Raw genomic sequence first — 21221 nt, 5'->3', positions numbered from 1 at the left:
CCTTGTGCCTCTGAAGCACCCTACTGAACACACAGAGTAGCTCACAGTATCAGTGGTATAAAGGAGTAGTTCACTTCAAAATTTGCCCCCATTGACTTTCCATAGTAGTTTTTATTCCTACTATGGAAAGTCAATGGGGGCAAATTTTGCAGTGAGCTACTCCTTTAAGAGCTTTACAGTATATGTTTAGCACACATATGTTTAGTGTAGATATAATCCTGTATGATCATTTAGCCTATTATCCTCATTAGCCCCCTAGGCCTATATGTATTTATGAGCAGTGTTCTTTTATTTTGTATATTCCCTTTACCAGTTTTAGCAGCAATTTACCAGTAAGTAGTAAGGTTCTTGTAAATAGTAAAGTGTAGAAGCCATGTGTTTGTTGGACTTATTACCATAATTTAACTACAAACATAAACTATAGCTAGTATAATAATGAATATAATGAAACTATGGTATGTTTAGTTGCTGTGGTTTTACTAAAGATTATTAATTGGAGTATGGTTCCTATATTTAGAAAATGGTAAATTTGTGGATACTGTGGTTTTAATGCAAATACCATCCCTGCTGAAAAAAAACAATGAATTTTTTAATTAGAATGAGATTTTTAAATTAAATTCCTCTTTGTAGTGTGTTTTGGGTTTTATTCCAATAGGATTTACCATCCCAGCAATAGAATCCATCACATACAAGTAGACAACAAGTATCCATAGTACAATTCCCATTTATAACCATTAAATCCATTACATTTTATTTTGTATTTTGGGCAGGGTTCTATTGTTTTTATTTCAACAGGAATACTTCAACTGTAGTTACTTCAGTAAAAACATCATTCATTTTCCAAATCGCTTTAAATGATATAGCAGCAGATCAGAAGTTAACACGCACGTGTAGCTCAAGGTGTATGTGATGCTTATTTACCGTTTAGCCGTTATGCCGATCATTTTCATGACAATGTTTCTACGATCTTTGACTGATCGTAACCCACAGATGATTACACCACACTTTAACATCTGCCTTTTTCCTCTTTTAATGTTCTATTTGCCTTTTCAGAGCGCTATCAACGATGTAGCAGCGCCTACGTTTACATTAGTTTAGCGGGGAAGATCCCAGAGTTGCCAGATTTGCGTTAAAAAAATCTGCCAAATGGCCATTCAAAGCTTGCCGGAAAACCGAGAGCTTAGAAAAACTGAAATACTTGGCAACAGTAAAAGGTCCTGGCAGATCGCAAGCCAGATAAATTGCGCACACAGGAAACCCCGCTGCATAGAAACCATTTTCTACTTTTGGACCTTTTTATAAATGTAGTGGAGTAAAAAGTATGATATTTGTCTTTCAAATGTAGTCAAGTTAAAGTACAAGTACTCAGAAAAAATAATACTCAAGTAAAGTACAGATACTCAAAAAGTGTACTTAAGTACAGTACTCAGGCAAATTTACTTCGTTACTGTCCACCTCTGATCTGCCCGTGTGTGCACATCGTCTGGATGGCACCACCTCCGCCTCAATTTGAGCAAGGAACAACCCTATAGGGTTGGTGCTAAACTCTTTTGGACACGCCCTATAGGAACTTGTCTGACCACAGAATCATTGGGTGCAGAAGTCACTGACCAATCAAAATCAAGGACTGGAATTTTGTAATTTTACATTTGCTATATTAGTGAGTGTATCAGTGTATATGTGACCCTGCACATATAACTACATATAACTTAAGACAATCAGCTTTCTGTTCTATTGCAGCACTCTATCCTAGTGGTTTTGGGCAGATACAAAATACAATGATCTCAATCTAAAACAATGACCAGGGAGAGTCCAATTTACCCTGATAGCACACATACATCTGGCTTACGTCTATTTGACGTCTGCATTTACATCTGCAAGACATCTACAATACATAGTTTGCTCATCTGCAATAAGTCTGCTGTCAGACGTCATATAGACCTCTAGAAGATGTCTGTAAGATGTTTATGATTTAGAATGGATGTAAAGCTGCTCTTTCTAAGATGTTTAGCAGATGTTTTTACGCAGCAGATCTCCAGATCTTTAGCAGACGTATTACAGACGTTGAGACGTCTCAGAGACGTATTGCAGATGAGCAAACTATGTATTGCAGATGTCTTGCAGATGTAAATGCAGACGTAAGCCAGATGGATTGTGCTATCTGGGTATCTTACAATACATTTGTCATGAATACAACCTGCCACAATAATGATACAATAAAATGCATATATTTGCGACTTTTCAATAAATTCCAAATCACTAATGAAAAGTTGCATAACTGCAAATAATTAATTTCTTTGTAAAACACTACTAAAATTACAGTTTTTAAATACTTTGTATTATCGTCATGTTGCGGAACAAATGCCTAATCATTCTTAAATAAAGATACATTTGGGCTACTTGAGTTTATGATTAAAGTTTATGCTTAAAACAAGCAAAAATATCTGCCAACGCCGTAAAAATAAACTTAAATTAAGTTATACATCTTTAATAAATAAATCAAGTGTACACTAATTAGGTAAATGCGGAATTTTTTTGCAGTGAAGGAAATCCCATTACAGCTGGCCAATTCCACATAATGATTTTCAGTAGGCCTATACACTTTACGTTTAGCATACGTGTTCATGCAGAACAAAACGAGAGAAATAGCACTGCAAAAGGCTACGTGGTTGCGCGATGGTTTGGTTGAGGTTCGAGAAAAAATTCATTTAAACATTAGCCTACCTTTTGATTGGGACATCGTCGTGTGCTGTTTTCACGACAACCCTACAACGTCCTTTTATATGTCTCCGTTAACTTTACAGTGTATCCGTTGTCATTCTGCTAATGAAGTTTAGTCTTAAATGTAATCATTTTATAGGTCTACACGTAATTAAATATTACGAAACAGAAGGAATATTAAACTTCGATGTCAGCGTATGTGAGATCCCGAATGACTATAAAATCGAAACTAAGAACCTTTATATGTTGTCATTTGTCAAAGCCCCTCCTTACACAAAAGCCTCCTCCCCGCTACAGTGAAGCTTCATGCAGTACTGTTATAAATAAAGCAGTGGTTTCGTTTTTTCTCAGTGATGATTCGAGCCTTTGCTGTGTAAAAATGATTTATCAGGTGCTCATAAACTTCAACGATAGCAGGAATAAACCACTTGAGGTGGCAGACAGTGAGGACATTTTTAACAAAACTACTGTTTTGGAGCTGAAGAAAAAATTTAAAGAAAAAATCGCACCTGGAGCACCAGGTAGGTTAAACTCGCGTTTATTTTATATAATGATTCTGAACTAAATACATATTACATTAGCCTAAATGTTAGTATGACAATAGGGTATTTGATGCTTAAAATAAAAAAACGGTTTCAGTTGCTATAGATCTTATAATATTGGTATTAATATTATAATATTTAGACTTTTCTTATTGATGTTGATATAGATCCAGAAGGCATAAGGGTTATCTTTGGTAAAGACCCACTGGATGACAACATGACACTTGTGTATTACAAAGTCAAACATTTATCAGTCCTTTTCTTGGTTTTGAAGATGCCTGGTGGAGGTAAGACACTGTATTGTATATCATTGTTACCCAAATGATTAAGAGACTAAATGTTGTATTAATCTCTTGCCAATCCATGCCTCTCTCACCAGATGTGTGTCTATCCAAACCTGGACCCTAAGAAATGGGGTGGGGTGAAAGTGACTAAATCCCAAGAAGATCCCGTCTTGTAGTTTAGAAATTCAGTGTGGAGTAAGGACAATATGTTGTCTAAAAACTACCTCTGTTAATTTTCTGCTTCAGGAAATCACTGCTGCATGACATGAATTGTGATTTGTGCCTATAAATAAACTGTATACTTCTGACTATAGAATATTTATCAATACCACTAGTCAACATGAAAAATGCCATATCCCCCTGAAATTCCCATATAACATTTTTATTTGAATTGGGAGCAAAAATACAGTTAGGTAATTTTCTTTTACGGAACAAAGACTAATTTCCCTCCATAGCTGCAAGTCTGGAAAACACACAAACAAACACGTACATACACAGACATATTTATAGTAACCTCAGAAACAGCTTGTGTATTAAGATGTAAAATAAGGCACTGTACTGTACCTAACAATAAATTTACTCAGCTGATGTTTTCTCTTTCTCATTGTCTTTCTCTTTTGTTTTAGTTGTGTTTTAAAAATAAAATTAATAATATTAAAGGTTAAATATTAAAGGTTAATATTAAAGATATTTCACCCAAATTTGAAAATTCTGTTATCGTTTACTCACCCTCCGATTGCTCCAAACCTGTATAAATTTCTTTGGGCTGCTAAAGTTTGGACCAACCTGAGGGTGATTAAATGATGACAGCATTTTTGGAAGTTTGGGTGAACTATCCTTTCAATCACTGCTCTCCACCTTAAAACCTATTACAACATACTCATACTCTTATCATTGTCATTATAAAATATTTCAGAATGTAATCAAATTTAAACCTTTTTATTGAGAGAATTACTTCTGAAAAACAAAAACCTGCTGATAAGGTTAAAATAAGGTTAAAAACTGCAATACAAAATGGAGGGCAAGATAACACAAAATGGTTTCATTTTGTGTTGTCTTGCCCCTTTATTGCAGTTTTTTGTTCTTGTAGTCTTGTTAGACTACTTAAGGGTGTTCACCTGTGTTTTGTTACCCTGATTAGCTTGCCTAAAAATACCCTTATGTTTTGCATCGCCACGTATAGCCTACGTGACAGGAGCTTGTATGATGTAAACAACATGTTTACTCTGGGAATCCAGGGGATTTCTTTCCAGTCTTATGTTTCAGTTTCTATTTCAGTGAATTTGTGCTAAAGACAAGCAAAAAAATCTGCCAGTGGGGTGAGAAAAATAATTTTGAATTAAGGTTTACATTTTTCTCAGTCACTAAATTCAAGACTATTTTTCTTACCCCATTGGCAGATTTTTTTGCTTGTCTTTAGCACAAATTCACTGAAATGTCATATTTATTGTCTAAAAACAAGACTTATTTTCTTAGGTCATTTTGCTCATCAAGAAAATGCATCTTGATTCAAAAATGTTTACACATTTGTACTGGAAACAAGACAAAAATACTAAGTATTCATAAGAAATTATATTAAATCAATAACTGTAGTTTCCAAGCACAGTGGCATAAAGCGAAATATTTTTGAACATATGTGAAAATTTTCTTAAAATCATCTTCAGTTAAGATTATTACCAGTTTTGTAGTCTCAACACTCGAACACCAACAGCAGCAGCAGCAGCCATAACAAGACCAACCATGATAAAAACAATCAAAATTTTCATTTTCTCACAATGTCTCACGACATTTTCACTGTTTTGAGTGGAGGTAAATCTTCTCTTTTTCATTAAATGTTCCATTACGACTTCATTGTTTTCATTATCTGGTTCACTTTTATAGAAATCACCACCCTGTCTTTCCGAGGAGTTGTTTTGTTCTGTCTGATCGTCATAGTTGCCATTAGTTGACTGTACTTCCACTTCTGATGTATCTGTCACGTCTTGTGAGGAGTTTTCATTGGTCTCAGCTTTATGATCCTGTGGTTCTTGCTGAAGAGCTCTGTCTGGATCATTTGGTGTGTTAACATCAACATTGTTAGCTTTCTGCTCAAGCACTACAATGTGAGAGTCTGCAGAACCCTTCCAGTTGATTCTGTTATTCTGAGGACGGTCTTGTTCACTGTGTGTCTGCAGGAACTTTGGACGATCTTGCGGCCATGAATTTGCTCTTTTTGTACGTCGTTCTTGTGTTTCTGAGCTGCTAGAAATGATCTCTGTTATCCCTGAATCTAAAAAAGAGAAGGAGGTCAAGACATTGACTTTATTGTTAGTGAATTAAGTGATTTAGTACATGCTCCTGAATCAACAATGTTAGTCCTGGAGAAACCTTTCTAACAACCAATCAAATTGCAGGATTAAGTTTGAGGGTCATTGTTTAATTTAGCTTTAGGACTGAATCAGATGCTTCTATACCATTCTTATGAACCTATTTTATCCTTCTGATTTTGGAAGTTAGTTATGATGATGTGTAGAGTTTAGGTTAGGACTATGTTTCTTATTTGGCAAAATCACAGCCACCTGCTTCTTAATCCTGGTCCTCACGACCCCCCACTCTGCTTATTTTGTCTGCATCTCTTATCGCTTCTGAAGTTTGTTCAATACGCCCGTATAAAGCCCTGCAAAGTGGACATCATCAGATATTCTGCCATGATTCTAGTTGGAAAGGAGCATGTTTCATTCAAAGGGCACGAAGCATGACGACTACGCAAATCTCCTGATTACGTTAAATAACCCTTCAAACTTTCGTAGTAAGTTTTGTCTGTGTGTGGACGCTGCAGGCTGTCATGTAGCGCAAATTTGTGTTCTTAAATAACCTTAATTTCCCATGTGCAGGGAGTGGAGAGCAGTAAACACTGTCTAGGGATCATGTCAGTCAGAATACAGTTTATTCATGGCGGGCTCTTCTAACGAGCTGGTGATTTAAATCAGGTGTGTTAAACAAGAGCAAAATATACAGAGTGGGGGGTCGCGAGGACCAGGATTAAGAACCACTGTGCTACACCATGCATGATTTATCATTTTAAAAGGCATGCAAAAAAGTATATAGAATGGAACATACCAATTATCTTTGCTAAAGTGTGATGGTTATCTCCTTTGGATTGAATGCTTATTGCTGTGTTAAAACCTGTTTCACAGGCTCCAGCCTCTGGTATCTTCTGATGACTAATATCAGACATATTAAAAATCATTCCAGACTGTTTAGATGCTTCTGCTGTAATGCTGGCATCAACATTTAGTTTTGGCTGATTGTCACTTCCAGTTGGCTGTATTTCCATTGCTGACACATCTGGCACGTCTTGTGGGGAGTTTTCATTGGTCTCAGCTTTGTGATCCTGTGATTCTTGCTGAAGTTCATTTGGCATGGCGATAATGACATGCGGACATGTCTGCTTAAATGACACATTGCAATATTCTTTAGATGCTTCACATTTGGTCCTGGTACTCTGATTCTGACTTTGGTAATTGTCTGATATCTTGACGTTCATGGGTAAATGCTTATCTTGCTGAGCATTTGCTGAAACAGAGAGAAAATACAAAAATAAGAAAAAAACAGATTACATTTTCAGACGTATTAAGCTTTGCTTACATTTCTTGAAGAAAAGTAAACACGCAGTGTCTGAGATGATGTGGTCTTGTGAGCACCTGTTAAAATCAAATGCAAATTTAAAGATAGATTGCACTGTAAAACTTTGCTGTAGTTTTGCAGTAGGTTTGTAACTTACTGTAGATTTAATTACTTTCTATACACAACTTACCTTACACGAAAAGAATCGTGAATCTGCCAAAACAGAAGGAAAAAGAAACAAGGTCCAATGTGTCATTTTTAGCGATATTTGCAAGACTGGCATCCAAATATGATTATCAATACAAAAAGATATAAAACTTATAAACTGAGAAAACGCACAATTGAACATGCATGTACATTTTTTCTTTATTGAGCATATAAAAGAGAGAGAGAGAGAGAGACAGAAGAAACAAGAAACCTACCCTTTGAACCGTAGAGTCATTAAATTCATACCACTCGTCCTTAGATGATTTGATTTCAGCATAATAGTGTCCACCACCAAGAGAACCAATATGGTTGACTATGGCATACAAGTCATAATTATAAACCTTCTTCCCTTCCTGAGGAAACATAGATAATGAATAAATTAACCATGCAAAATATACTGTATTGCAAAAAGTATTGGGACACCATCTTTTAACGAATAGGTTTGACTACTTTAGTCATTTCCGTGAATACAAATCTAAATGTTACAGCTTATTAATATATATAGGGAATTGTGTGCTTCTAATTTTATAGCAACAGTTTGGAAAAGGTCCTTTTCTATTCCAACATGACTATGCCCCTACCACAGCAAACAATTTAATTGTCTGCAATTTATTACTACATTTATTATTTATATTAACCTACATTACTACTGTTACTACTAATAAAACAGATCTCTGGAAGCCCCCAAAATTCTTGGGCCCTTAGAATCGTCCTAACCCCCCCCAAATAAAATGATTGATTCAGTCAGTATGGTAAAAGTAAAACTTGACTGTTCTGCATAAAGCCAAGTCCAAATCCCAGCTGAACTCCTCTGGTGTGACTTTCAATGCAAGTTTTGAGCCAAAAACTCATCACTCCACATCAATGACTTGTCTGCAGAGGTATAGCCATTTTGGAACACTAGTCAAACCTGTTCATTAGGAGGGGTGTCCCAATATTTTTGGCAATATACTGTAGTGTATTTATACTGTGCTTATTCATGTCTATGAATCTGATGCAATGTGTATGAACAAAAACTTTATAAAAAGTTTTCTTTCACTCTCCTTCTCTTTTTTAACAGGTATTGTATTCTTGAAACTTTCTAAAGATCTAAGATGAAACACTTTATTTTCTTTCGTGTGCTCATTGACTGTGCACTACTGCTCTAAAAATTGGGGTCACTAAAATTTTTATCTTCAAAAGACATTTAAATAAATGTTTGAAGATATTTTGTGGCCAAAGATATATCTGTGCCTACATTTCTTTCATCTGAGAACTAAAATTGTATTTTAAAATGTTTTTGGAATGGATAACTTTGAATGATCAAGAAAAATCTGCTAGTAAGCGCATACAATAGTATTGGTTAAAACGTATCTCAGGGTGAGACCACAAGCTACTTGACAAAATAAAAACATTTCTGTAAATTCAACACAAAAGTGACCTCGGTGTAGATGATAATAACACAGTTTGCTTTTTGCAAGTCACAACATAATTTTCATATCATATTTATGTTAATCTACAATTTTTAAGAGTTTACTATTATACCCTTATTTCAATGAAATATTATGGGTTGTTTCAACCCATGGTTTGGTAATAACCAAGCATAGGTTCATTTATAACCCAACTGGTTAACCTAACCATAACCCTATGATCTGTTCATATTTTATCCAGCTTTTTAGTGTCAATATTTTTTTATTTCTATCCTACTTTTTGTCTCTTACTCAGTCTGCTTCTAACCCTTATTTAGTAAATCAAAATACAATATTATCTTAAACAAAGTTAAACAAATCACAGATGTAATCTCACACTGTACCTTTACTTTTAATTCAAGAGGGATTTCAACATCACTGTTGTTTTTCATGTAAGTCATGTAGTTGAAATCCAAGTAAAATCTCTGCATGTGTAACATCAGCACTTGTGGGAGCTTAACAATGATGCAACTCTGAAAGAAATGTGATTTGAATATGTAAAGGCAAGACTATTCTCAAATTGTATAAAATATTCGAGACTATTTGTCAAAGCAACAAATCATATCAATGTTAAAGCTCACCATTTTCATGTCAGTCTTCGTTTCGCAGTGTTCACAGTAGAGCTGATCCTCTCCCCCCATAAATATATCCTCAAACTGTGCATTCAAAGTTTTTTGCTGAAACATACATATTTTTAAGAACAAGGTAACAGGCCAAACCTGGTGTCATGAGAAGTCATGTTCTCACTATGTTCTCGAAGAATATAAATAAAGTATGTACACAACCGTAAGGAAAGTTTTAAATAAGTTTACTAAAGTTTAAATCAAGTGTGATTTTACTCACAGCTACGGCCTCTCAGTCTTTTAAAGCATATTTTGTGTTTAGTCATGTCACAGACACAAACATACTGTACTATACGATAAAATAAACATAGAGCACCTACTATTGCCTAATATTAGCACAGATTATCAACACTATACCAGTTTGTTTCTAATACATTTCTAATACATAATCTCATAGTGTACTAATCAGCTCTGAGTCAATTTTAGGCTACCGCTGCAGCATCACATTGTTTCCTCTTTCATTCTGCACAATAACTCATGCCAGGGGGCTATCAAGATCATCAAAACTCATGGATCATAAAAATGGTAATGAATAAGAACAAACTGAACAAACCATGACACAGATCAAAGTGGCAGGAAATATAAAGTGAATAAACAATTACAAGATTGGAAGTTATACCTCTGGCAACATATGAGTTTTTGGGTAAATATTTATAGACACATTTTTCAATGTGTCCAAGTAGCAAACAACAGTTAATTTTATTTATCATTTTTGTGAATAGGGCTCAAGGTACAAACTTTTTTTTATTAAATCTTACTACTTACCACATTGATTACATCATTTTGACTCCACTCCATGGGAATGGTCAAAGAAAAAAATACTATTTCTTCACAGGTTTCATGTGGACTCATGGGACTCTGTAGACATGTGGTTGAGTGTTTCTTTGTTCCCTGGAAGATCTTAAATATATTAAAAAATTTCACAATGTAGATTGTTACTTTTAATTTTAAATATTTGATTTCTCTTATTCTCTTATGCTCTTTTATCTTAAACTCTTAGTTAAGTTCATGAAGATCTCTCAATAATGAGTTGATGATTTGAATCAGTTGTGATAAATAACGGAAACACAAAATGTGCAGAGCAGTGGATCCCCGGGACCAGAATTGAGAACCATCTGTGGTACTTTATGTTTTACCATCATGTATAAATTTAACTGTATCATTAACTGAACTAATTCTGTATTTTAGTATGGAAGAAAATAAAGCATGTTTAAATAAACCAGGTGTAAGCCATTTATTTAAGCTTTACACATTTCATGCATTTTTAACGTTCTGTGTTTTGGAGTGTAGTATCATCATCTCACATCAATCAGTTTTAAAGATTACCTCGGCTGGGCGAGGTTCAGTCATACTCAATATCTTCTGAAAATATTCTGCAGCATCCTGCTCCTCATAGACTTAAATGAACAAACGAATGAATGAATTCAAGAATACAATATATTAAAATGATTTTAAATGCAGCAAATCCTGGTGTGATCCAGTTGGATCAACAACTTACCGTTTTCAATGGCTAAAGCTTTTGTGATTCCTTTAGTAGCCACACTTCCTCTCTTAGAATCCAAACGTCTGAATAAGTGTTGAAGTTCAGCAGTAACACTTTTTTTCTTCGCTTTTTCCAACCTGTAAATCAACACCAAATATTTCTAAAAGACAAATTTCAGTGAAAATATGTTATAAATGGGATTTAGCAATGAAAAACATACTCCAGCTTCATGACAGCTGATCTAAAATCTCTTGTCATGAAGAGACTTTGCAGCACTGCATTTAAATAGCATGTGGCTCCTTGATTCCTCAAGCCACAGTATCCTTCAGCAATTAAGAATATCACAACATTAAGACTTTACATTTACATAGGTACATCATAATCTTTAAAAAAAAATGATCACAACTTACTTTCAGAGTCTGAAACTTCATCCACCACATCAATTTGATCTTTGTCATTGCTGTTAGTCACAATGTATGTGTCATGCTCTGTGTCATGTTCAACTGGTCTATAGTTCCAATTTTTGGAAGCATCTACAATTTTCCAACAAGTCAAAAAACGTAGATGTTAGGTAATATGCCAATACAGTATCCAATCATTTATGATGAAGCAATTATTAGTTTTACATGTATTACATTTCATTTATGTGAGGAATGTTTCCCATGCACTTACTCGCAGATGCTGTGACTGTTTCGCTGCTATTAAGAAAACACTGTTCACTGTTGGCTTCATGTGTGATTGTGTTCTCAGCCTCTAATATAACTGTGGCAAACAAAATATTGTAGCTGTAAGATTGACATTTATAAACACTTGGAAATTACTATCATTGAAAATTCAGATGAAGTGTTATTGGGTCAAACTGACTTTATACATTTACATTATAAATCACAGCTCAAGAGTCAAACCTGCTTGATATTATTAAATGTTAGGCTGGAAAGGGATTGCAAATGCTGTTAAAAAAGTGTTAATGTTGAAAACATTTATTTTCCACATAAAAAACTACTTTAGCAATAAAAAGTATTTTCAACAGTATTAATCAAATTTCTGCAAAGTACCTTTAATCTTTTTTGATGGTGACTCCCATTGATATTGTTCATCTAGTACACACGCAGAAAAATAAATAATAATAATAATTAATGAAATAAATTAAAAAGCAAGTTCAGGCTGTTATTGCACACTTAAACAAAGGTCACTGGTTCAAATAAAGGACTACATTAGAAGGAATATGTAAAAAAATGCAGGCAGAAGTACTATGGCCATCAAGAGTAAAAAACCAACTGTGTATGGATTAGCCACTGTGTACTATTTAAGAATTAACTATCTTTCATTTTTTCTTTTCTTTTCTTTTCTTTTCTTTTCTTTTCTTTGTAAAGACTAAAAAGCTGTTTGTAACCATGCACTCAACACATGCAATGACAACAGATCAAATTAAGTTTGTCTACTACATTTAACTAAATGGTAAATCACATTGTGCTTGTTCCATACCTTCCCCTAATTATTTATTCCAGATTTCATACATCTGCATCAGAATGTTCTTTATTTGCTAAGCGCACACACACACAAGGTTGTGGTACATGACATACAAAACTGTAACACTATTACCTTTAGACATTGCAAATGTTTCCTTCTCATTGTCCTGCAGGCTTTTGTCGTTTGGCTCTTGACAATTAATAGACTCAAGCTCTCTGCTCTTTCTTTTTTCTGTCGGTTTCCTTAAAATATGAAACGACGTCTGGTGCCGGCAGTTCATTATACTTGTAAATTTAGGCAGAATAAAGACTGAAGTAAGTTGAGTTGTGAGTAATATTAACACAGGGGGTCTGGCATTCAGCTCAGGGATATGTACATCTGAAAAGGAGTCAATGACAGACAAACATTCAATATAAGAAGTACTGCAACATCATTATCTTCTGTCTTTCTTACAGAAAATATGTAGTTTGTCATTTTAATTCTAATGCTTAGGCAAATTTGGAGTGGTCCTTTTTTCTGTGGCTGTGCTGTATGTTGCACAAAACAAGATTTGTGTCTGGGCTCTGTAACGGTTTCAGCACCACCGGCCACGCCCCCCATGTCGTCACCGCCAGCTCGCTTCACCCGTTCCCTCTCCCCGGAGTTCTGAACTCAGTTTCCCAGCATGCACCGCACATCCACCATTTTTGATTAGTCCACACCTGCATCACATCATCAGGATTCTATTTAAGTTTGCACCTTTTTGTTCTTCCCTGTTCAGTCATGTTGTCTTCACTGCAATTCTTTACCCCGATAAGTATACTTACCTGTTTTTGAAATACTTGCCTGTTTTTGGATATTCCTGTTTTTTTAAATACTTACCTGTTTTTGGATATTCCCGTTTTTGAAATACTTACCTGTTTTTGAAATAAACTCCTTTTTCTTATCTGCCTCCGTGGTGTGCTCTCCGTCTACCAGAACCCTGACAGGCTCATTACAATGCTATAATCTCTTACAAATCTCGTAATTGTCTTAAAATAAAAAATAATGAAAACTTACTTTGCAGGGTGACATTTTGACATATAGTTGGTGAACATTTGAATCTGAAAGAAAATATCATATTAGTAATCCAATTAAAATAAAGCATTATAGAATTTTTACTGAAAGTAATGGTAAAACTCACTTTCGTCTTAACTCTTGAAATATATTAGTTCTGTACAGGTGTCTGGATTTAAATGTAGCTGGGTGTATGTAGTTGATGTTTCCAGTGGAACGTGGCTGTAAAAGTTTCCGCACTGCAGTCAAGATGTTTTCCTTTTAAAAAACACACACAAAACAATGACAATATACAGGTAGATCTACATACATGATGCATTTTACACGTACAATACGCTCTTAAATATAAAGGTGCTACACGATGCCACAACCATTGGCTGTTTTACAAACTTTTAACATCAGGACCTTTTTGTTTCACTTTGTAGTGAAAGAAATGTTTCGTTTAAGAACTGTTGAGTAAATTGTTCTTAGGGGAACCAAAAAATGTTTCTTTTATTCGGCGTAAGACTAAACTGGCTGAATGCTAAAAAATAATTTTGTCTGGGCTATATGTTTTTTCAACATGATGCTTCCTTGTTATTACACAAGAGTGCAAACTTCTTATTGAAAGAACTACACATAGGCCTTACTTTATATATAAAATACAGCTGGGCTCACAAGCACCTAAAACACTCTTTGCCACCAAAGTGACAAAAAGTAAAATATAGCTTTACAACAGCCCATCCAAACATGGTGGTAGAACACAGACGTTTTGAGAAAAACACAAAATATCCTGTTTAAAAAGCTGTTTTTGTCAATACATTTCTTATCATCATGAATGTGTCTTGAGTAGTTTCACTTTTACGGTCTTAGCATTTAACAAAACAACAAGAATGACTTACTTTCGGAAAACTTTCTTCAATTCGTTTTTTCAAAACACGTCCGGCTCGAATATAAATCGAAACATAACCGGGATTACAGGTGTTCTCATCATTCACTGGCTGCTGCGCAGTCATTCTTGACGAGTCTGTTCGACCTTTAAACTGATGCATTGAAAGGCTGTGGCTGTTAGAAAGGCACCGCCCTATAACGATCAGAAAAGAAAAATTGAAACCAAAAGCGTTGACCGATTCAAATCAGAACATTACAGGGTTTTCTTCGACAAAGGTAGTTTAACATGTCACGCGACGAGAAACGATATGACGGAAATGAAAAAGACGTTATATTCGTGAGACAGCCAAGCGACATTGGTAAGTTTGTTAACCTTCTTTCATTGTATAAAGATAAATGACGTTGATGAGGAAACGTGCTTCCCTTCATGATCTCGGTATCATTTGTGTAATAGCTATAGGCTTGTGAAAAAAATCTAAATAACAACATCATTAACTTAGTTGGAAAACAAAATAGGCTATACGCAGTCAAAAAACGACATGTTTCCCTACTAATATCACTAAAAGCATTCTAATATTACAATCTGAATAACACTTTAGAAATGCAAACATTTTCTGGCAGCAATCAGAGAAGTCAATGATGAAAAAATGTATTGGTTTTCTATTTATACACCTTGGATTCCGACGTATTTGTAGACTGATGTTAGTTATTTTAAAGCTATAGGCCCATTGTACACAATAGGATTGTTTCACTGCCCGTTTGGAACGCACCGCAAATTTTGATGCCCCTTGTTAACTTCCCTCACTGTTGTGGGGTGTGTGGGGGGGGGTATGCTTTCGAAACAAGACTGCAGTAAACTGAATATACTATGGTGCAGGCTACAGCGTCATCTATTGGATCATGTTTTTATTACATCAAACTAGTCATTTGGACCAAAATCCTAAATGCCTGGCTCGCCACACCGTGGGTTGTCAGCTTGTCACTGTTGTAATGGTTTAACTTTTGTTGCAATACAAATTAAAACACAAAGAGCTGTAAAGGAAAAAAGCAGAAAAATTAAATATTACATTATTTACTATTATAAACGTTATAGGCCTATTTAATTAAATTGCAGCATATTGTAATATTATTATTTAATATTATTCACTGCAATATTATTTACATTATCTACATTTCACATTAAGAATTGCACTTAACAGGGAACCAACATAATTATATAAAAATATATAATTGATTCCATTATCAGATATATAATTTTTCCATCAGATCCATATGATGATGATCCAGATGTTTTAAGAGCAGAATTGTCCTGTGGTGACATCACTGGTCCAGATACACTGACGGATTACTGCAGAATACAGCTGACTGATGTAAGAGTCTTTTAAACTTGATAATAAGAATGATTTAAATACATTTAATAATATACATACAGTTGGTTGTTATAAAACCTAAATACATCAGTTGGCTAGATCACAAAACAGTTACACTCAATATCACTCTAGCTCTCCTCTTAGAATGTAATGTTCTGAGATTAACATAAAATCAACATATATAAATTGCAGGGTAAAGCAGAGCTGATATGCCCAGTGTGTGGAGATGTGTGGTCCTACAGTGAAGTTCGTAAACTAGCTAAACTGACACTTGAAGAACAAAAATTCTTCGAGGAAACACTTGCCAACAACGCTACTAGAAAGGAAGTAGACATCAAGAATGTAAGTATACTTCCCACATCTCTTTATTTGATTTGTAAGTTGTTAAGGGACTGATTATATACATGTACAACACAATCTCTTTTTTCTAGTGTCCTGGTTGTAACTGGTTCATCGAGAGAACAGACTCAGCTAATATTTGTGTTGAATGTACAGTGTGCTCTGCAAGAAATGGCAAAACCTTTGAGTTCTGTTGGCAATGTGAGAGAGAATGGAAGGGTCATCGTCCTCGATCTGATCGATGTGACAATGAAGCATGCAGCAACAGAGATCTGGATTTGCTCAGAGATTGTGGAACTATCACTTTAACAGATGCTAGTAATATTATCTGTCCAGCTGTCCGTGCTTGTCCAACATGTGGCTTACTGATTTCACACAGCACAGAGCACTGTAAAAACATTGTATGCACTAGATGCAATAAAGAATTCTGTTTTGTTTGTCTGAAGCTCACACCTGACTGTGTGAGTACAAGCGATTACTTTATTCTTTGTTCAGATGGTGTGGCTCCACGACAAACATCAATTCCATTTTGGAGAGATAAGCAATACATTGCAGGCACACTGTGCAGTAGAGATGCGTGATTGAGCTAAAATGTCACCCGCACCCGCTGCTTCAAATAAATTATCCACGTATAATGGATAATTAATCTGATAGATATCGTATAATATCGTATCGTTTAAAGCACGTCTCTGATAGATATCCGCAGTCCCCAACCCAATCACAACACGAGGGTAGCACAAATTGGCAGAACACCGGCACCCGATCGACACTTTAATTACTCTGATTACATCATGCTTAAAACAAAGAATTAGATTCAGTTACGTTAGAACTAATCTGTCAATCTCTGATAGTAAAAAAATACGCTGATCGTAAAATGCTTTTAAATGAACATTTATTTATAATACAAAAGTTTATCTTTGGCCAGATTAGCCTACACTTTTACGTCTTTACTCCCTTCAGATTTTGAATATCGCCGTTTCTGTCAATGCAACACGCAACACAGAAACACACACGAATTACAGGATAGGCCTACGGTAAATTTTCTAGCCTTGTCTTTTTCAAGTAAATTGTCATATAGGCTACTTTTACTATAGTCTACTTTTGTGGCTTTCATATAGGCTAGGCCTACATACAGTGCCCCACAGTCGTTGCATATTTATGGAGGACTAAACCTGCAAAAATTATAAATAAATGAATGTATAAATAAATAAATATATAAACGAATAAATGTAATAATATGAAAATAAATACAGGAATGAATGGTTTGATAAAACAAAATAATTCGTTTTAGCTATTATTGATCTTAGCTTTAACTTTTCTTTTCATTTTTTAAATTGATTTTTTATTTTTTGTGTCCATTTTTAATTATTTTTTATTATTTTTTAATTATTTTTAATTATTATTATTTTTTATTTTTAGATTATTTTATTTATCCTTTCCTTTTATTTTTACGTTTATTTATTTTTATATTTATTTATTATCGCATGTATTTATTTCCACTTTTATTTATTTATTCTTGTATTTATTTTTACTTTTCTGTGTCTTGTATGATAATTAGATGGGTTGGTCTTGCCTACTATTGGTTCAGCGTAGATTGAAGCGTTTGATCGATTACTCTTGACTTGTTTTGGACTAACGTCACGTCACTTTGCAGGTTTAGTCCTCCATACATATTACATAGCCTACCCAGCACTTGATTCATCCTCGTAAACCACTTGCTAAAACGCTCCCATACGGAACTTTTCTTTTCCTTCCTTTTTTTGTTTTTAATTCCCCCTTTTTAATTTTCTCAAGGATCTGTTTCGCTTCCATTTCTGCTTTAAGAAATGGACCCCCCTCTACCGCAGCCACGCGCGTATTTCTTTTAAATGATTGCAAATTAGCATCTGCCTGATGGAAAATGCATTTAAAACACATTCGTATTTCAGAGAAATGCAGTTAATATTTGTATCATTAATGACTGATCTCACCCATCCGCAATTAATCAGAATGTATTTTTTTATTACCCGACCCACCCGACCCGCGGATGTAACCGCCATCCGCGCATCACTACTGTGCAGATGTGTAGTTTCAGTTAAAAATACAGAGAAACATTTTATTATTGTACGTTTTCTTTATTGCTATATAATTGCTTCTTTACTTTTATATTATTACACTATTCCTAACCCTCCAGCTTGTGTTTGTTATTATTTTTGTCATGCTATAGTGTAATATAAAGATCTTTATAGAGATATTTTTTGTCTAATATTACAGTGTATAATTAATTGTATTGTTGTTAACATTATTTTAACATTAGACAATTTTATCTGACTCCCATTGATAAAAATACCTCGATTTGATCATAATGTTTCATAATAATCGTGCAATTTGGGTCAAAGTTTGATTCTCCTGCTTTACTCTAAATTATACTCGTTCATTCTATTCTATACGCTTGTCTATAGTAGCACTATAGGCTGGTCCCCTTAACACATTACTACATTTACTTTATTTAGGCTAGTCCCCTTAGTCTACGAACACGACTCATTATTTCTAACCAGAGGTCATGACCACTCCACAGAGATAAACAGACAAACCTTGCTCTCTCTAATGGCAGATTCTTCATAGATCTCTGTATTTTCATGTGTATTTTCAGGTATATTATATAGAAAATAATTTGCTTGTTATGTAGTTATAAAGACTATATCTGCTGTAAATGGATAAATAAATAAAAGCACATATGCTCTTATTTTGAAGTTAAAGAGAGATGTTGTTATTAAAGTATGTTTGTGTTAAATTTAATGATAAAGCCTCCACATTTGTACACAGCTGTACTATCAGCTCAATTTTACAGATTTACACTCTTAAAAATAAAGGTCCTTAAAGGGCTAGTTCTTCCAAAAATAAAAAAATTCTGTCATCATTTACTCACCCTCAGGTTGCTTCAAACCTGTATAAATTTCTGTTAAACACAAAACATGTATGTGTAAGAATGTTAGCAATTGTTTATTTTAACATTCTTAACTCACTTTCCTTCGCCCTTTGGATATTATTATTATTAGCCAGCCGATTTGAACTAAGCAAACGCTGCCTATAGTTTTACTTGACTGTCCCTGGAAGTAACGTAAGCTAACATAACGTAAGCACTGCCTTTAACTTTTCCTTTGTTAAATTGAGTCACCCCGAAACACCTCCGTTGTCGACAGTTGCAGCGCGTTTCTGTGTTTGTTTGTGTTGCGAGGATTTGCAGGGCATGTAGGAAATAGTAGGAGAAAAATACAATGGTAGTCAAAAGTGCCACAGAACTGTTTGCTGTCCTACATTCTTCCAAATATCTTATTTTGTGTCCAACCTAACAAAAAATGATAAAGTAATTTTTCCCACTATGGGAGTCAATGGGGGGCAAAATCTGTTTGGTTATAAGCATTCTTTCAAATATCTTTCTCTGTGTTCATCAGAACAAAGACATTTATACAGATTTGGAACAACTCGAAGGTGAGTAAATGATGACACAATTTTCATATTTGGGTGAAGCATCCCTTTAAGCGAGACTATTTGCAGTCCCTTAGTCCCTTGCAGTTAGTATAAATATGTGACCCAGTCTGTGAAAACCCAGCTAGTGATTTACTGTTTTCTACATAAAATCATCCTATAACATCCCAAATAATGTAAAGAATGTTCTGTGAAAACATAATCTTTAAACCTTAAATAATGACACATAAGCCCATGTAAAAGTACATTTTTTAAATCAAACATTAATGCTCACTTTAGCCTGGTTTTCACAGGCAGGGTCACATGTGTACACCCTACTAACACTCTTGACTGTGCATACACACACTTTGAAACGCATGAAATCAATGCAAGGGTTTATAGTTGGAGACCCTTGCTTTTACAGTTGTGCAGACTCTGTGTATTTGTGCATTTTGTTTATCATGTGAGACGGTGCTGTTTTTTTACACTGAAACACGTCTTTACATGTCTAGTAATTCCAAAGACTCAGTGAACCGCAGTGAATTCAAAACTAAAGCTGAACATAGGGACACCTTCCTAAAGGTATCAGATTTATTCAAGATCAAAAAAAATTGACACGCCTTTGATGAAAAGTAAAAGCATTGCTCACAGACGTAGCATTTCTACAACAATCCTCAAGTTTTTCTTCTGTGTTTTGTTAAAGTAAAGCAGGTTCAGAAAGATGTACCAAGTTTTCTTTCCTCAAAAGGGAAATCTAAGACCATTAGATGTGGCAGCTTCAAGAGAAGAATTCGACAACACCACCATTCTGGCGTTAAAGACAAAAATTTGCACTGCACTAGTTGGAGAGCCGAGAGGTAGACTAACGGTTTATTTATTTACTTTACAGAACTACAACGTACGGTGTTGGTTTAATGTAGACCTGTTTGAGATTGAGGTTATAGCTGTCAGACATATCATTTATGCTTTGATCATTCATATGTGTGTGTTTTCTGTTTTCAGGCATGAATAACCTTACAGTGTATTTTGAGGAAACATCTTTAAAAAATGATCAAACACTTGGCTTTTATAATATTCAACCTTCATCGACTCTTGGATTAGGTTATTGGGAGCTCCATTCACTAGGTATGATGTTTTATGCTATTTTAATTATTCAGCAAAATTATTTTTCAGAATTAAGATGTGTGGGGGTTTTAAGTGTTTTTCTCTAAACAAATGCTATAATGAAGAACAAATGCTATAGCTAAAATTCACAAATTTACATGTTGACTGATGTTTTTGTCTAATTCACTTATTTCTCTCTCTGAAGTGCTGCCTATTGATGATGATGATCGTTTGCCCCGGGCGGATTCTCTGGAATTGTTAAAGCTTAACATGTAGCTCTGTGACATTCGCTTGGACTTGAGAAGAAACAAGGTGGACAAAATCTAAATCTAAAAAATCTAAAAAATATTACACAATTCAAACATGTTCTGTCTGTCTGTTCACTGCAATGAGATTGTTGTTTCTGTCTAATGTTTGAGGTTTTTCTCCCTGTGTGTTTCAATGGTTTGCTTTAATTTGAACAGACATTGATCAGGTTTATGAATGATATGCCATATAAAAGAGACAGAAAGATAAAACCCATTCTAGGCAGAGACACGTAACATCTATAACAGTGATCTATAACATTTTAGTGTCTCAGTGTGTAACATTGTCAATAAACACCAAATCTCATGATACCGTCAGGCAAACACATATTTGTAACATGAAGACAGAAGTATTTTGTTTTCTTAT

The 21221-nt window shown here is 34.6% G+C and overlaps 3 protein-coding genes and 1 long non-coding RNA gene across 8 annotated transcripts in view; 2 read left to right on the top strand and 2 right to left on the bottom strand.

Annotated features, from left to right (window-relative positions):
* The window catches only part of LOC130551589 (NACHT, LRR and PYD domains-containing protein 14-like), a 30831-nt gene extending 27899 nt beyond the window's left edge, over positions 1-2932 (bottom strand). The window contains exon 1 of the mRNA XM_057329315.1: positions 2725-2932. Coding sequence (XP_057185298.1) covers positions 2725-2740 — 16 coding nt within the window. The 5' untranslated portion in view covers positions 2741-2932. The remainder of the gene's footprint in view (positions 1-2724) is intronic.
* Positions 2933-3913: 981 nt separating this feature from the next.
* Positions 3914-21221, bottom strand: part of LOC130551591 (uncharacterized) — a 22158-nt gene continuing 4850 nt past the window's right edge. For 2 of the 5 annotated variants that reach the window (XM_057329322.1, XM_057329321.1), the window contains 17 exons: positions 13547-13677; positions 13423-13466; positions 12517-12762; positions 11970-12011; positions 11587-11676; positions 11325-11447; positions 11135-11237; positions 10930-11051; positions 10758-10828; positions 10197-10331; positions 9390-9485; positions 9153-9281; positions 7576-7713; positions 7344-7366; positions 7175-7230; positions 6647-7102; positions 5017-5816 (listed from right to left, as the gene is read on the bottom strand). In XM_057329322.1, the coding sequence (XP_057185305.1) occupies positions 5221-5816; positions 6647-7102; positions 7175-7230; positions 7344-7366; positions 7576-7713; positions 9153-9281; positions 9390-9485; positions 10197-10331; positions 10758-10828; positions 10930-11051; positions 11135-11237; positions 11325-11447; positions 11587-11676; positions 11970-12011; positions 12517-12762; positions 13423-13466; positions 13547-13677 (2601 nt within the window). In that variant the 3' untranslated portion in view covers positions 5017-5220. Of the gene's footprint in view, positions 4011-5016; positions 5817-6646; positions 7103-7174; positions 7231-7343; positions 7367-7575; positions 7714-9152; positions 9282-9389; positions 9486-10196; positions 10332-10757; positions 10829-10929; positions 11052-11134; positions 11238-11324; positions 11448-11586; positions 11677-11969; positions 12012-12516; positions 12763-13422; positions 13467-13546; positions 13678-14300; positions 14483-21221 lie in introns of those variants that run through there. The other 3 variants (XM_057329319.1, XM_057329320.1, XM_057329317.1) reach the window with 3 other exon arrangements.
* Positions 14496-17346, top strand: LOC130551597 (uncharacterized). The gene is made up of 4 exons (XM_057329327.1): positions 14496-14648; positions 15556-15659; positions 15852-16001; positions 16091-17346. Exons 1-4 carry the CDS (start codon positions 14576-14578, stop codon positions 16577-16579), a joined length of 816 nt encoding a protein of 271 aa, XP_057185310.1. The 5' UTR covers positions 14496-14575; the 3' UTR covers positions 16580-17346.
* On the top strand, positions 17454-21196 carry LOC130551602 (uncharacterized). The gene is made up of 3 exons (XR_008962634.1): positions 17454-20302; positions 20448-20570; positions 20755-21196. It is a non-coding gene; the product is annotated as an uncharacterized LOC130551602 (long non-coding RNA).

Source organism: Triplophysa rosa, linkage group LG3 (genome assembly GCF_024868665.1).
Source record: "Triplophysa rosa linkage group LG3, Trosa_1v2, whole genome shotgun sequence".
Lineage (NCBI taxonomy): Eukaryota > Metazoa > Chordata > Actinopteri > Cypriniformes > Nemacheilidae > Triplophysa > Triplophysa rosa.
This window is presented reverse-complemented; position numbering and strand designations above follow the sequence as displayed.

Bases quoted from the DNA above. Each gene is read 5' to 3' on its own strand.
- LOC130551597 (XM_057329327.1), top strand. From the start codon at position 14,576: ATGTCACGCGACGAGAAACGATATGACGGAAATGAAAAAGACGTTATA. The intron at 14,649-15,555 runs GTAAGTTTGTTA...TTTTTCCATCAG, and splicing joins GAGACAGCCAAGCGACATTG to ATCCATATGATGATGATCCA. The intron at 16,002-16,090 runs GTAAGTATACTT...TCTTTTTTCTAG, and splicing joins AGGAAGTAGACATCAAGAAT to TGTCCTGGTTGTAACTGGTT.